General features: G+C 42.3%; 1 protein-coding gene across 50 annotated transcripts in view; it reads right to left on the bottom strand.

Moving 5' to 3' along the window:
- The window catches only part of SORBS1 (sorbin and SH3 domain containing 1), a 157640-nt gene that overhangs the window by 44827 nt on the left and 95412 nt on the right, over positions 1 to 17401 (bottom strand). For 25 of the 50 annotated variants that reach the window (XM_074544799.1, XM_074544800.1, XM_074544810.1 and 22 more), the window contains 9 exons: positions 17317 to 17382; positions 15234 to 15329; positions 12158 to 12277; positions 10640 to 10666; positions 10354 to 10469; positions 7322 to 8122; positions 6374 to 6745; positions 3276 to 3417; positions 1142 to 1171 (listed from right to left, as the gene is read on the bottom strand). In XM_074544799.1, coding sequence (XP_074400900.1) covers positions 1142 to 1171; positions 3276 to 3417; positions 6374 to 6745; positions 7322 to 8122; positions 10354 to 10469; positions 10640 to 10666; positions 12158 to 12277; positions 15234 to 15329; positions 17317 to 17382 — 1770 coding nt within the window. The remainder of the gene's footprint in view (positions 1 to 1141; positions 1172 to 3275; positions 3418 to 6373; positions 6746 to 7321; positions 8123 to 10353; positions 10470 to 10639; positions 10667 to 12157; positions 12278 to 15233; positions 15330 to 17316; positions 17383 to 17401) is intronic. The other 25 variants (XM_074544820.1, XM_074544823.1, XM_074544839.1 and 22 more) reach the window with 12 other exon arrangements.

Here is a 17401-nt window from a genome sequence, read left to right as displayed (position 1 = left end):
TCCCAGCATTTCACAACATCACCATATTGGGTTCTTTTAAGGCAAAAATTCTAGCAAGTAGTTGATGAGACAGACTGTCACTGCTGGCTGTGATTACCAGCTAATCTGAAGGAAATCTCCCAAGAAAATGCCCAATGCCAGCAAAAGCAGGCGAGCATCTCTCAGGCAGTTACCATCACACATCTCATGACAGCCTCAGCTGTCATATAAGACAATAATTTTGGTTTCAACAATTGTTTCTTTTGACTAATTAATAACTCTACAATGTCCATCTTCATCAAAAAGCACCTGTAATACAGTCTCCTGTACATCATTTTCTGCCAATTTCAACCTAAATGTGGTAGTGGTGCATCACTTTTTAACAGACTGCATTCACCTGTCTGACAGCCCCATTTGTTGCAGACAGTTTATGATGTTTCCAATTCATTTCCATGCCCTAATCAGAGTGTGTAAACAATAAATATTGTTTAAGCATACATATGACATGATTGCACAGGAGTCTGCATAAAGATGGAGGAAAATAACGAATTTCTTCAGATTGCCTTGCTTCCAAATTGGAATTCCTTGACACTGCCCAACTGACACCCAGAGGTAGCAGCAGACATCACCAAGGGACTTCAGATTGTTCTGAAACTCTGCAGAGCTGCAGCACAGCAATCCTTACACTCAGTGAAGGATTTTTTTCTATGTGGATTTCCTGCAGAGGAAACACCTGCAATTTCAGTCTGCCTCATCAAGACTTTTGCAAATCCTATAATTTTTACATCACTGCATGCACTGAAGAGAGAAAGATATGTTTATTCACATGCACATCACCATCCTGCCCAAAGCCATTAAATGTGTAGAAATCTGACAGGGGCAGACAGCGGAGGAAAGGCTCGTGCACAGCAATGCATTGATCTGTTGGTACCATGAGCAAACACAATTCTGCCCTGCAAAACTCAAAACTAAAGGATTCGTGTTTAAAAGCTTGGTAAATTTTATGACTTAGGACAAACAGATGAGTTATTTAGGTGTTTGGTATATTTCTTTGCAGTTCCTGGGCAGTGTGTTTGCTAAAGGCACCCCACAAGCTATCAAAGCAGCAGCTTTGCTCCAGCAGAGGCAGCAGCTGGGGGGTAGCAGACCTTTCACATCATACCTGCCAGGCTACTAAGCCTTTTTTGCTGTTCTGTGGTAAAGGAAGAAACAAAACAAAAAGAAATACAGGACAAATGTGTGAGACATAAACAGCAAGTGCTCTGGTGCTGCATTTCTGACAGGCAAGAAATACACTGTAGAATGATAGCAGGTGCTGGAGAGAATCTGTTTTTAAATACCCTGCCAAAGTGACAGCCCATGGTCCCTTCTCCACACAGCAGCCTCGTGGGATAATCTCATGATGCAGTGACCAATACATTTGCAAAGAGCACTTATATTTAAATTTTCATTTTTTTCATAACATAAGAATAAACATGAGAATATTTAAAGAATAAAACATTGGACAGAAGATGATTTAAAAACCAGTAAAAATTCACAGAGTTAAACAACTTGATAACTAACTCTGTTACCATTATTATAAAGTACATTTTGAAGTAATACTGCTGTAGCATTTCAAAGGGATATAGGAAAGGATAAAGTCATTGTTGGTGCTTGCTGGGTCTCATCATATATTACTGAGCCACAGATTCAATGACTTGTGCACAGACACAGCTTGAAGGCTTTGGTTCTTGAAACAGTCCCTCTGGTGAGAGGCTTTTCATTAACCAGTTCCTAGACTGGAGTATCTGTGGTATCTCTCAGCAGGTTTCATCACCCTAAAGTTAGTGCTTCCTAAAAGGATTTCCAAATGACTTACCCAAATCACAGGGGAATAAACAAGAATGCTTAGCACTCTGTTCTCTGCTTTTTTTTTTATTCCCTAGCAATTAACTCTTTTCTTTAAAGCATGAAAGCCATTTGAAGAGAATAAAATATTTACTGGCATAAAAAGCACAAACAGTTTTGAAAGCTCATATTGTTAGAGCACAGATTAAAAAACTTTAATACATTAAACACACCTGTTATATATTTATGATAAACCATGCCATGCAATGCCTGAACAGGAAATAACTGTGCTTTGGGGTGGCATAGAACACTTGCCAAGCAAGTTTGCCATAGTAACAAACCTCCAGGTGTGTGCTGTTTTCTAGAAGAACCCACCTTCACCACATATTTGAGCTAAGTGGATAATTTCAGCAAGGAAGACCGGTATTTCTCCTCGGTGTAGCTCCCTCACCAATACCTCTGAACTTGGATCTTTAGCCCCAGCCCTCTGCTCTGCTGACCACTGATGGCAAGCTGCACCTACACAACAAGTTCACCCAATAGCTGCCCACATAGGAAAAAAACCCCTACATGCACTGGGTAAAAGCAAGGGTCAGCACTCTGAGCCTTAGAAAAGGCAAGCCACAGCAATAGTGGCTAGATTCCTGGAGTTTCCCAAGTCCACTAGAAATCAAAACAAACTGTACTGCATCTCTGTGCCCTGTTACAAGCTACAGTCTTTAGTGCTGCACAATGAAATGAGGAGCTGTGGTAATGGCAGCCATCAGGAGAACTAAAAAGGAGGAGCAAAGTTTCCCTCCAAATCCAGAGGTAAAGAGATAGAACTATCTATTCAGCTTGTGTGAGAAAGGTGTTGATTCCTGGGAGTTCTCAAATGAGGCTGTTTTGCTCATTTGCAAATCCAGAGCTCAAGGATTACTGCAATATGAGTTTGAGTTGATCCAGTTCCAGGCAGAGGAAAAAAATTGCCAAGATCAAACTTGTGGGCAAGTAGATTATTTACTATTGAGTAAATTCTGCTACAAATTCAGAGGTCAAATCTCTCCCACAGTAATAGAAAATACAGCTGCCTTTACACTGCAGCAGCTGAGAAGTAGCACATCACCTTTTCAAGCTACCACAAGCTACCTTGTTTCTACAGACAGATATACAGGAGCATACAACCTTTTCCACCATGACAAGACACCTGACAGCTGTTACCTTGCAATAGCTTATTCATATGTCCACAGCCCAGTTAGAAACTTCTCCCCAGCCTCATAGAGCTTCTGATCCACAGGTTTTAATCAGAAAAACCAGTAAAAATTCACTTGCCTGTTGTATGTTCCAGTCACTAAAACTATTCTGAGGCAACTTTGTTGGTTCTTAGTAATCTGGACCTAATTATCAACAGCACATACATTCTCCAGTTCCTTGTAGCATAACAGTTTGCTCATTTTGAGCCAAAATTATCTCTATGCAAGTCTCCTTACCTCGATTGTGTTGCAACAGGACAATAGTGGGATTGACGATTGTGGTAGAAGGATAGGCAGAGGCAGACTTGCTTATGGAAGTGATGGAGCTTGGATAGTCAGTGCCAGGCTGGGGCACTTCATTTAGCACAGGACCTGGGTCCTGGAAAGAAGAGCAACACATGATTAGCAGCATGCCAGTGGTGCAACACTGGGAAAATCCGTGAAAAACCCCAACATTTTAGGCTGAATGAGAAGCATAATCACAGCAAATTTTAGTATAAAAGGCATAAGCACAAGTATTACCCTGATCCTTGTACATATCCTGCTCATTGTTAATGAAATTAGTTTGCTAAGGCAGTACTATAGTTATTTGGTGTTGGGTTTCACAACTCCAACCCCAAAAGAGGGCACTAAGTTTATCTACCAGACAGTTTGGAGCAAACACAAGGTGTCAGAAATGAGCAAATCTAGTTTGGGGAGGGGGGAAGATGCAGACATCTTCCCCCTCATACATCCACACACAAACATTTGTTCCAAGAGTATTCCTTTCACAGCAAGTCAGACATGCAAAACTCATGCAATTCTGGAATGAAACAGTATTACTGCAGCTGGTTTGGTAAGAAAAGTCCAAATTAAGGAATTAAGTTAGCATTGTCACTCAGGAGACAATGTGATACCTACCTGATTAAAGAAATGACATAAAAAGGCCCCAGAACTGACAGAGGGTACACAAGTAGGACTCTAGTAAGGAGGATGGATTTGCTGCTGGAGCACACATAGCAAGCTGCTCTTGCTCTCCTAAAGCATCCAGCTCCACTATCTGCTTATTTTAAACCCAGCTATGATAGATATCACCACTGCTCTGGTTGCCCTGTTGAAATACAGGCTGTGTCTGCAGGGAGACTTTGAAACCTAGCTCACCTTTGAAAAGCCTCAGTCCATGGATATTGGACTTCTGGTGGTGGTAAGGTGGCTAAGATAAAGAAGGGATGATGACTAAAGACTGTGTGTGCATCAGCTTACACTGAGATTTTTCAAAGCCTCTTAAGGAATTTGGACACACAATTACCCTTAATGGGGACTGAGCATCCAAACAAAGAGAATATGGGACAGCAAACCAAATTCCTGCATTCCTGCTGCTCCATGGCTGGACTCCAATGCTGCAAGCCACTGATCTGTAAAATCAGCTGAGCATTCAAGGGTATTTTCATCATTATTAAAAAAGCCCTGAATATGCCCAGAATATTGCTCCAGAAAAATCCCTACATCCAGCTTTTCTGGATAAGTGCAACTGCAAGTCAGTGCCCTTCATTCACACCAGGATCAGATGAAAGGACTTACAGCATCAGGCAGGGGACTGAACAGGGGCCAAAGCGAGGTCTGGCACCACAGCTCAAAGATAAATCAGAGTGACAACTGGCCAAAATCAGAGCAAGCACCTACAGCCTTTCCAGCCTGGAGGGAAATGAGGAAGAACAATCTTAATCTGTTGGATACAGGTGATCTTGCTTCGAGCAGCAGCTGGTCAGGCCATAGACGCTTCATGGGGACAGAAAAGAACCAATGGTCTTCAGGAACAGATGTCCCCTAGAGAGAGAGCAGCTCCACTTTGCTGACTGCAATAATATTTCAAACAATGCAATTAGCAAAAAGGAGGAAGAGTCAGGGAAAAGTGTGAGAATTGGCTTTGAGCTTCACTTTGATAACTAAAACACAAATAAAAATGCCCCAAAGAAGAGGGATGCTGGATCAGGATAGGCTCAGCAGCCCCAGTGAAGTCACCAAAGAGGGTGAACAAAGACCAAAGACCATTTAAATCATTGTGGAAAACACCTTGGTGACTACATGTCTGAAGAGAGCATGTCCAAAAATGTTTCAACTCTCATCTCAAGAAAGTCAGGTACAGCAAAATTTCCACTGCTCCTCTGTGATTTGGATGCCTCCTGATTCTTTTTTTTCTGGAATCTGCAGATAGACTCCATTAAAAAAAAACAACCACAAAACACTCAAAAAAAACCCTACAAAACACAAACAAACAACACCAAACAAACTAAAACCAAAACACCAAATCCAAACTTTCATTCATTGCTCTCTGCAATAAAAACCCTACCAATTTTAATAAAAATAGAAAGGCCAAAGATGAGAACTTTTGAAAATATCATCCTTGGTTGTTTTTTACTTTCCCCCAGCCCACGTGCCTGTTTGCTAGATCTCTATAGAGTCAAAGGGCAGAGCAAGTATCATCATGAGAGAATGAAGCTTCTGCTGAACTTCTACCTTGTCACCACAAGCAAGCATAAATAAAAGGTGGCCATAAGACTTCCAGCACAAGAAGGTACTTTTTGCCTCCTCTGCAAATTTAACTGAGAGACACTTTTCCTCCTTGTCCTCGATGACTTTTCAAAAAAGTAAGTGATGAGCTTAAAGAGAAACAAAATCTAACTCAAGAAGAACACAGTAAAGTCCAAGTTCCAACTCTTGTGGACGGAATTATTAACAATTTTCAAAGACAAGCAATAGCCAAATGAAGAAATACTCTCTGCCTAATCTATTGCATAGCACCTCCATGCTTGGAGGACTCTTAGTACAGTAACCGATCTTATAACTTGTAGGTCATTGGATACTGGCAGCAATCTTACACTGATTTTATCAGGGATTTGTGTGGAGACCATATGGTCTTGTGGCTCCAAGTGGAACAGAAACCTAGCCCTAACCTTTAACTGGCCTGCTGTTGCTGCTTTAAATGTTATTCAAACACAATTAAGGATGCTATAAAAAGAGCCTGAAAAGATCAGTTAGTTGAAGCTATTCAGTTTATGCAGAATTCATTACTCTGAGCAGATCCTGTGAAGATTCTTAAGGTGTACATCACCCAGCAGAATGGGCACAGAGGAGACAGTCAAATGTTGCAAGAAGTCAAAAGAAAGTTCAAAGCTGCACAAGGCAGGCAAACTGCATGCACTAGCACAGGACGCAAATACGGTTTCAGTTGTCATGCTGCTGGCAGGGAGTGAGTCATCACTCCTCCCTCAAGTTTAGTATTGCAAGGAGAAAGTAATTTTAATCGAGGAATACAAATTTAGGAAAAGGGCGAGGAGGGTACTTGGCAAGCTTACTGTATGTGAGATGACTCCAGTGATTTCAGGCTTCAAGCCCCTGTGCAAAGTCCCTGTGACTGGAGGGACAAGTGAAGGTGGTGATGAGAAGAATGGCAGTTTCGGGTAAACAGAGGGTAATGTGCCAGATGTGGAGGGTGCTTGGTTATGGTGGGAGCCCCTCTGGAGATGTGGGGGAATGAAATCGTCAAGAGTTGGAAAAGTCAAGGGTGAGCCAGGAGGAACAATCGCAGGGATTACGGAGCCTTGCCCGAAAGGAACCAGAGGCGGTGGTGGAGTGCTGGAGCTGCCTTCTTGTTGTCTGTCTGGATTAACCTGAAGGAGGGGGACTACTATAACTCCAGGCTGAGCTGAGGTGGTGGCAGTGGCATCCTGTTGGAAACAAGGCGTTGTTATGCACTGGGGGAAATTGTTACTTAAGTCTAATGCAGCCATATTGTGTCATGCAAGGAATGTACCCAAAATAATACAAAGATCATCTTTCCTTAAGGAGACATACTTCTTCAGGCTTGCAGCCCTGCCTCTATGAACACAATGTTTTTTCACAAAAATATTTATTCCCCCTCACCACCCCTCTTCTCCAGTTCTTTGTAGCGAGGCTAAATCAAAGAACAGCTCAGCATTCACCATCACTTGAGAAGCTCTAACCATTATACATTACAGAGCTTGTTTCTTTTACATGTCCCTAATAAATAGAAAGATCCTTGCCAGTCCAACCAAACTCCCTACAAACACCACACACACACACACACAGACACACAGATCAACATTGAGGGGGACACATATGTGTTAAATATTATCAAGTAAAAGACCACAAGACTCAGGGCAGCACAACAAGTGCTGAGAAATTAAGGTAGGAGGGGAATAAAGCATTAAGGGAACATTGTAACGAATTAAAGAACTGTTCGCTCAGCTGAAAGAAAACAAGGTTATGGAGAAAACATGTACCATGCTGTGTCCCATTGCCTTGTATGGTGGCTGTCGCTGCTGAGTAAGGTAAGGCTCTTTTCTCATCCTGTCCTCTGTGGCAGCTGTGCTCTGGGGCTCTAGCACTCTGTCCCTCACAGCTTGCGGAGGTGACGGCTGAGTCCGGGAGGGCTGGCCTGCACCATAACTAACTGCGTCTTTGCTGAGGACAATGTAAAAGTACGGCCTGGGAGGAATAGGAGGAGGAGGAGCAGCAGGAAGAGACTTTTCAGTGTCTGTTACAGAGGGAACAATGTTGGTGGCTGGTGCCTGAGTGAGCTCAGCGCCCAAACTGGTGCTGGCTACTGGGTCATGTGTGGTGCCAGTGGAATTTTGAGATGCGCCTGAGCAAGTGCTGTTAGATAAACAAGCTACATATAGTTTGCTGACCTTTTTATCCGCCTTCGTCTCATGACTGGAATTCATTCCAGCCTTACTACTGGGATCTGCCCTGGCAGGGTTGAGTTGTATGGATGATGCACCTGATGAGGAGTGACTTTCCAAGAGTGGCTGCCCAGCATGCACCTCATCTTTGGGGCCTGAAGAGGGAGAACACCCTGCTGGCAAGCCTTGCTTCCCACTGGGGACAGCCCCGTAGGGGGTAGGTGATGACAAATAACAGCGTGCACTGGTGTTTGGTGATGCACGCTGTGAGTAAGGCTTGGGTGCATTCAGGTACACACAGTCCATGATGGGCACTGGCAACAGGTTGGTCACTTTAGTGTCAGTGCGAGGGCGCCATGCAAAGCTTTCCTCTTTGGGAAGAGGAGGACGGGGAGGAGCCTGATCAGGCAGAGTCAAGAAGGTAGGAAGGAGAGAGGAAGCAGCATCAAATGAAAGGAAAAAGGAAGGAAAAAAATTAAATTCTCAGAACGAATTTGATCATTAGACTTGGGTTAAGCAGGTTTTAATACAGCAAGAATAAAAAGCAAATACAGTATCTGGAAGGCCACTCACTCACATCCATGGTCTCACACATTCTTTCTCAGCACAGCTCACTGCAGCACACAAACTTAACCCAGCCCTCAAGTCCCTGCCTACGGGTTTCTCTCTCTGCTCTCAATAATTCTCACTACTGTGTTGTTTCAAGAGGCCTGCACAGCTACACTCACCGTGCCCTGGGAAAGCCTCAGTCAAGATTTAACATCATGGCTAACTAAATTCAGTTTCATGCTTGCATAACTAAACACTTTCCAGCACTGGGGACATTTGAACTGCAAAACCAAATTCATAGTTCTAGGCTATCTCTGCATGTTAAGTGCACTGCTGAAAAATGAATATTGCCAATGCAAATGAAAGCAGACGTCAAGTGAGTGCTATAGCCTACTATAGCTGGCTAAATAAAAAGTGAGTATTTCTTCATTCTAAAGGCCAGCTCTTCAATTTTCTTTAGGATTTTTCCATCCTGAAAAAGCTTTCAGGAAGACCAGAAAAATTGCGGTTTTTTAAGGAACTGAGATCATCAGAATTTGCCTTCAGAATCAAGATCACCAAGAGAGAAATCCTGCTTCTAGTAAATAATAAGAAAAGCTTTACTGGTTTTGGTAACATATAGCTTGCTAACTCCAAATCATCTGCCTACTGCATCGCCAATTACAGTGAATTTTTTCTGAAAGTCAAACTGTTTTGAGATAAAATAACAATACAAAGGTTTCATTTTATTTATTACATTTTGCTAGTAGCTGAAAACAAAGATCTACTGGAAAGAAGAGAATACCCACCTGGTGAACAACAGCTCCCTGGACCTTTGCAAATTAACCCTTTGGAGACTGTGAAAGTAGGTTTTACAAACACCCCACTGTCATACCTTTATGGGCAAAGGCTGCCTAAACGACTGCTAAAAATGTCAAAACCAGAGACTGAAGATGCCTTAACAGCTTGCAACAGATAAATCTGGAAAGAGACATCCTTTAAAAGTCATCCATATATGACAAGTTGTGGCAAGTATCTATTCATGTTATATGGATATAGATGTAGAAAAGTTTCATAAAATTACAGGTGCTGTTCCAAAATCTGCTGTCCTCATGTTGCCCCTCTGCCCCTCCCACCCTTTTCCTGAAGCATAAGGGAGTGAAGAAGTGGGTTGGTTAGGGCTGTTCTAAAAGGCTTCTGCCTCTGAATAGGTTCATTCCTTTTGGAACTTCTTCCATTTCAGCTCAGTTTGAACAGTAGTTCTTGAGACTGCTTTGACAAGTATAATGTACATCAGAGCTCACTCTGTTCGTCAACAAGATCAGGAAAAGGCTACAGGACAGCTCTAAGTCCTGAGCAGAAATGGGTCTCTCTTTAGGGTGCTGCTCCTTCCCACACCTTCATTGGAGCTGTTCCTTCTCCCACTTTCACTTACAGCACCTGGTCTGTAGCATTGCTAAAGGGACCTTGATGATGGGGAGCAGTCACACTGATAGGGCACTGGGCTTTAAAGGGACTCTGTTTTACACAAGAATCCAGTTTCAAATGAAGGGTTTCCTTACCAGCTTCCAGGCTGCTTCTGAGCAAACCTCAAACAAAAAAAAAAAAAAAAAAAAAAAAAAAAAAAAAAAAGGATGGCATTGCACTTCTCTTAGCAGACTGACTTCAACAATTTACCTTCACATACAAATAACCTTTCCCTTGCTGGCTTCTGTCAGTTATAGTGTAAAAACTGAAAGGCATTTTCCCAATATTTTATTTTTAATGTAGGGTGCAACTCTGATTTCAGCCTGCAGCAATTTCTAGGAAATAAACCAGCATAAAATACAAAATAATTACAGACAGTTACTTCACCTTTTTTCTTGCAAATAGCGTTGTCCTCCTCCTTCATCCACTGAGGAAACACTGTGGTGTGCCTGAATACATGAGCTCCACAACACTTTGCTGACATTGGTGCTGCCCCCATTTTAAAGGCAGAAAAAGCTGAGGCACAGCAACTTACCCATCTGCAGTCAAGTTTGGAGCTCAGCCCAGGACTCCTGATCATGAATTCAGTGCTTGAACCCAGATGGTCACCTCAGGGTCACAGAAGGCAGGCTTACCTGTGGCTTGGTCTCTGCAGAGAGGTTTGGACGCACACTCCTATAACCCTTGGCAGCCAGAGAAGATGGCTGGGCATCCCCATTGGCATCAGTGTTCGACGATGACCTCCAATCATCTGCGTGGGGAAAGAAAACTCAGATCACAGATTCCCTCCAGTTGCAGGATAAGTGAAAGGAGGGGACGCTTTTCTTCCTTCCCCTCCCCCCTTTCTTTTTTTCCCCCAGGCAACAAGAAATAATTCCAATAAGCAACGGAAGTAACAACAGAAGCAGCCAATGTTTATACCTGTTTCTGAGTTTTCTGGCTCCAGACCTAAGTGTTTCACAGAAAGGAGGGACAGAGGAGGTGAGGGTGGAGGATAGGCATAGAGGAAAAGAAAGGGGGGAAAAAATAAACCATTACATTTCCAGAAAACATGTACCAATTGAAGTCAAGAGTCAAGCTACTTCATTTCACACATAAAATGCTTTCTGACAGGGCTGTGGAATTACCATAGAGACCAGCCCTAAACATGATGTCCTCCTTGTTTCTGACCTTTGTAAACACAAGGCAATTCATTCAGAGCAATGAAGAAACAATTGTTCATTGACATTCTTACTTCAGAGGCAAAAAGGCTGCCCAGCTAGCTACTTTCTAAAGCTGCAGCTTGACATCCAGACACCACAAATTACTGGAAATGTAGGGACCCTGTATTCAGATTATGAAGACATAACTATCCTTAACAATATCACTATATGTGATTGAGATAAAGGATTACCAACAAATAGATCAAGTTTTGCAGACTAAGTGCATGTAGGTGATAATAAGATACATCATCACTTTACAAGCCAGTCCCTGCAGCTACATGCAGTGGTCTCATCACATATTTACCTGCTTCTCACTGGGGTCCTCCCCACCCTGTACCTATTTTGCTGTTTAAGTTATATGCACAAAGCTCTTCCAGCTCCAAAGTACATTTCATAAAGCAATTGAGAGAGTCAGCAAAAGAAGTATTAATGAACTGATTTCCATAGTAATGGACCCATTGCCATTCAAGCTGTTAGAAATTTATGAAGCCATCAACAGAAAGGAGAGAGGCAACAGTAGGGGGTAGGAGTGAAGAAAGAAAGGCAAGCATAAAAAGAGGATAGGTCATGGGTGGAGCAGAACAGGAGAAGACAGAGCAGAAAGTGGCACTTAGGGCTGGAATTAATGGAATTGCCCTTTCTCCAACAATAGAGTCAGAAACAATGTATGCTTTGCTTTCAGGAGCACGTTTTACCCCCTCCCCTTTAACGGCATCTTGCCTTTGGGAGTTCATCCTCTTTGCCAGCCCCACGACACTGGCCAGGTTTGCTATGCTGTGCCTGTCTCCCACAATTAAGTAATTACACATCTGCTATTGAAAGGCAGCAGAGCTCTGTGGCAACACTGTCCGGCTGGGGGACGCTTTGCCGGCTTCCCTGACAACCCAGCTGAATGCTGCAGGGGCAGCAGCACTCCTCAGCTTCCTTCTGTTCCACCTCATGCCTGGGGTAAAAAGAGACCACAGACTGCCCTGGGAGCAGTGGGGGTGGGAGGGGAAGAAAGAAAAGAACTGAGAGTTTTTGGTGCTCCTGACAAACTTTAGTCAATGACTGAGCAGTCATGAAACCGGCACTAGGAGTCACTCTCTCTACTGGTCTGGTCCTTGCAAGAGGTTTCCAACTATGCTATGGAATTCTGGGCTTTAAAGCATAATTATAAAGTAAGCCCAAGATCCTGGACTGACCTGTCTTGAGGTTACTGTGAGTAACAGATGTCAGTTAACCTTCTAGCACTTACTTTCAGGTTGCTCAGCATCCTGAGGACATGGTGAAGTGACATTCCGATTCCCTTCATAGGATGGAGTTGCCCGGAGAGTTACAGCTCCTTTTCCACTGCAGACTTTTGTGGGATCCATTTCTACAGGAAATGCACATGCACAGAACAAACACATAGAAAGGGATGATGCAGAGCTATCAGGATCCATCAGAGTGCTAGAATAATTTTAGCATGGCTGCCTCCAGGTGAATCAATCTAGTAATGTTTGTGCAGATGAAGATTAGCTCTGTATTTAAAGCATTGAGAAATCAAAGCAGTTTTATATTAATGTAATTGATGAATGCAGCAGCTAAGTTCTGAGTTGGTGCAACAGAGCTAAGAGGGAGGGGGGGGAAAAAGGAGTGTTTGAACCAAAGGTCACAGGGCCATTTGCTATATTTGCTCTACTTTGCACAGAGATACTGTGCTAGCAAAGACAGTCCTCCATTACGCCTGTAGCTCTTCTATAGTGATGTCCCAGTGACATAATGCACAGACTTTGTGTGCCAAAGCTTAAAAATGCCTTTTGTGGAGGACTGAAATAGGAAAAAAAAACCCCAAACTTTTGACCACTGGAAGATAAAATCTTCTAATGATGCTGAATATGATCTAAAGGCAAGGCACTGAAAGTCACCTTCCTGCCATCTCCCCACTTCATTGCAGTGTTTCACCTTCTGACACAGGAACCCAAATCCCAGAAAGTAGGAGATTTAACACATGCCTATTCAGATCAATCTGTGATCATGATCAGATACCAGATCATCCTTGCTGAGGCACAATTCAGCACAGCTTCTGTGCAGGCTTACCTTTGTGTATTTCAGTCCATGATCTGGGTTTTCTCCTCCTGTCCTCCTATTAAGTAATAACAAACCAGTCCTTCAAAGCTACTTCTCTTTCTCCTCCTACTTAACATCTTTCTGGAGTTGTTTCCTTTAAGATACCTCTGGAAATCATAAGCCTGAAAAGTGTCTTTTTTCTCTAGGCTATTTCCATAGACAAACACATCACCTCCTCTTCTCATGCACTATTAGTGACCCTGCAGCTGCCATCAGACTTCACTTACCTCCACAGAGGCACCAGCCCTACCATGACTGCACAGGGAGCGTGAAGAGGTACTGAGTGCATGCTGCATTACACAAGTGACAACACAATAATTCCTATTTTTATGGGTTGAGGATCCTTCTATCTCTGCATAGGGAAGGATGCAGCTCTTCTCCAGGAACTGCTGTTATAACAAAAATGATGCCTTCAGACTGGAGAGAGGGGGCAAAGGCTGTTGTTTATTGTCCAGACAACAGCCCACACTTGTGCAGATCAGTATTCCCTGGCTGATTTGAGCTAGGCAATGCCCCACCACACCCACACCAGTACAATGCCTAGAGACTGTGGTAACACCTTAGCTAAGGTTGCAAACCATGCAAACCACAGCCAGTGAGGCCACAATATGGGGAAACATCAGTATGCCAGATGAACAACGGCAGTAAGAGGAGAAACTCAATGAATGTCAGACTCCGGGCTCCCACTGAGAGCCCTCTGTTCTGGAACCTCCACTGCTGAAGCCCTTACATAGGCTTCCAATGCTTTAGGGATTTCACCAAAAGTACAGTTTTAGGTCCATACTTAGGACTATAAACAGGATGGAGTAAGAAATCAGAGGATGCTTTCCTATAGTTCAGCCCTTAGCTAACTGAGGCAGAATTGAGGCAGCCTCTGTGAGGGGAAAGACTATCCACCCAGACACATCAAAAGGTGTTTCATCCTTAAATATACCACAGCTGATCACAGCTTAAGGTCACTCACATTCCTGGTGAAATAGAAGTTGACTTCTCTGACTGATTTTTGCATGATTCAGGTGGGGTCAGGATTCCTTTTGCCCATGAGTGCAGTTCTGGCTATCACAACACAGAGCCCAAGGACTCTATGGACTCACTTTCAAACCAAAGACAAAGGTTTAAGCTCCAAGAATCCAATTTTAAGAGTGCTGTAACTATTAAGCACGGACACGATGTTGGGAGACACTGGGCCTGATATAAACATCCACAAAGAGTGCAGGGTAGCTGTCCTCCTACAACCCTATGCCTACATTTTCTTCACAGGCACTGGAGAGAAATAGAAGCAGAGCTCAACACATATGACATGCCAAAACAATATCTTCATCACACTGGAGTAGAATCAAATTTGGGAACTAATTTTTTTTTTTTCATTTTCCATACAACAGATTAAACCTGTATACTGAACCAAAAGAATAAGAGTCAGAAAAAAAATGCTCTGAATTAAAAAAAAAAAGATTAAATGCTTTGAAAATATATGGAAATAAAACCTTGCCAGACTATCTCACCTTGGGAGATGAAAAAAAATGTCTGTAATGATGTATTCCCTCAAAAATGACAGAAAACAAGAATCTGAATTGCTCAGTATAGAAATCCAGCAGCTAGTAATAAACAGGACATTAGCACTGTACTAGTCCAACAAAGCACATGTGTGACAGATTAGGAGAGACAAACAGTATCAGCTACACTAGTCTGACTGTCCAGCAAAGTACAAGCATAGTCTTGTACTTCTAGTGGGGAAACATGCTCTTGGGGAGAGGGTGACAGCCTAACATCCTTATTCATTCACATGTGGATTAAATTCAGTGCATGTATAGAAAAACAAAACCATACCACTCATGTTGAACTATGCTTGAACCATTTGTTTTCATAAAAACCAAAGATATGCAGGAAACATTCTTTGGTTCTTCAGGAGTTTGGTTCAAAATGAGTCTATAATAATAGTAACAATATTTTTCATAATCGAGCATTAGTAGAAGAGCTTACAATGATCCCAGATTCAAGCAGACACAATTAGGTCTGCAGAAGAGCAGCATAATTGAGACCAGTGTATTGTGCCACAAAAGCTAACTGCATTACCTACCAATGAAATCTGCAGCTCTGGGAGGAGTGAGAGGAGCATGAAGCTGAGAATTAGCCAAAGCATGTGGGTGAAGCAGAGAGACAATGACAAAGGGAGAGAGACAATGATGGCTAACTAAGGCATGGCAGGGGAGGAAAGAAGATACCTGTAGGCAGCACTAGGTGAGGAGAACTTTTCACTTTCTTCACAGGGATTATTTTAACGGCAGAAATAGAACGTGTACATAAAGGGACGTCAACAGCTGCAAACACAAAAGTGTAAATGGCACATCCAAAAAGGAAAGAACAGAGCTTGGGAAGCATGCCACAAAATTTTCTAATGTACTCGGAGACACAATAGCAGGAAATTTCAAATACAAAAGCAGTCTAGAGAGCAATGATGCAACTGTTAAAAATATCCCTTCATTCTCCCTAATTCAGGATGTGTCTGTTTTATGCAGCATACAGAACTGCTTACTGAATGGACTAACTAACTAATGCTGACTGCCACTATGCTGCAGGCAAAAAGAATCTGGAAGCATTAGTTTTTAGAAGCCACCAAAAAATTTAGTGTAATCATTTAACTGAGGTACACTACATGCAAAAATAAAAATGTTAAGTAAAACATTAATATGGTTCAACAAAAACAAAATAAAGTGAAAAAAACAAACCAAGTACTGAAAGACTGAGGGAAGAACATTAAACTAGCCACATTACATTAATTCTGAATTTCATGGCTCATTTTTTACAAGTTCAACAACAGAAGGAAATAAAATAATCTTGAAAAAGGTCCCATGCTAAAGCGTAGCACCCATATAGCTATTTCAGAAAAAAAAAAATACATCCATATAAACAGTAAATTGAAGAGATTTCTACTTGACTTCATTAGCTAGCACACTAATTATACTATATGTGGTAACATTGGGGAAAACCACACATACCACTATGCAAAATTCTAGCAATTGTTACAAAACTGTTCAAACCAATGGGTACAAAGAGGGGTCATTGTGAAAAGGCAGTACTATTTACAGGTGAAGCTCAACAGGAGCTGCCAAGATAAACATCTTGTATATCATGACTCTACCAGCATAATTTAAGTAGTGCTCTTGATTATGCAAAGCCAGGATTTTCTTCTATAGAACCCGTCTCCTGTGTGTATTTTCTGGCAAATGCTAAATGTCTCGTCATATTCCATGCCATCTCATGCCTGTAAAATCAGGAGCAAGAGGAGCCACATCTTTAATACTTTACAGACTAACACTGAGCACTGGGCCAGCTTTGAGGCAGACACTGACATCAGGGTGGTGTGTATGCCCCCTCTTGTGGCAGATCTTTCTGATACCCAGCAAAACTGGAGAGCACAGATTTCACAACCTAGAAAAGGGGTTTCAGGCATCAAAAGCCTGGGCAAAGAGCCCAACAGATTTTTTTTCAAAACTCATAAAATTATTAGTATTTAATTTGATAGGTTTATTTAATTTTTTTTTTTTTTTTATAAAAGAGGAAACCAAATCAATCCCTTTTTCCACATTCCTTCCTGAGCAGAGACCCTGTGAATACAACAGAACCCAAATCAAACAGCCTGTGGCTTAGGAAACAGTATTGATTCTGTTCTGCTTTGAAACTGACTGAATTAAACTGTCCACAATGCAGTCAAAATACTAACCACTATAAAAAGGCATCAAAGGAAAAGAAAGGAAATTAAACCAACAGAAAATCAGTCCATACCCACATACTTTCTCTCTGCCTAAACAGACACAGTCACTCCACAAAACTGAATGCTATAAAGCACACTGCAAACCCACTGATGTTAACATGAAGACTGGTTTGTTTAGATTTTTTTCATCTCTGAAATGTTTAGTTCCTGCTGTTCAGTCCCAGACTTAAACCTTCACTTCTCCCTGAAGTTAACACAGTTTACACACAGGCACCACACACCCATGCTGTCTCAACTCACTAAGATACCAATTCGCAGGTGGTCACAAGTAGTGTACAGCTTTCCTCAACACAGCACTAAAAATACACAAAGAGGCAAGGCCAGCCTGCCACTTTAAAGAGACAAAGAACACTTGTTGAGCTAAGAAATGCTGCTGTTACTAGCATGGTGCAGTACAAGACTTTTCTTGTGTCAGTCGCCAAGTGAACTGAATTTGGAAGCCTCCGCTGCAGTGAATTTCCGGGAAAACCAAGCACATCAGCAGCTGACATGCGGGAGGAGCTCTGGAGGTGTCTCTGGAGATCTTCACCCACCTTTTTCTTGTCCATTGGTGCTCAGCCCATTGACAACAGTTTTTGCAACATCAATTTCTTCATGTTCTATAAGACAAATGCAGTG

This window comes from Zonotrichia albicollis, chromosome 7 (assembly GCF_047830755.1).
Source record: "Zonotrichia albicollis isolate bZonAlb1 chromosome 7, bZonAlb1.hap1, whole genome shotgun sequence".
Taxonomy (NCBI): Eukaryota; Metazoa; Chordata; class Aves; order Passeriformes; family Passerellidae; genus Zonotrichia; species Zonotrichia albicollis.
This window is presented reverse-complemented; position numbering and strand designations above follow the sequence as displayed.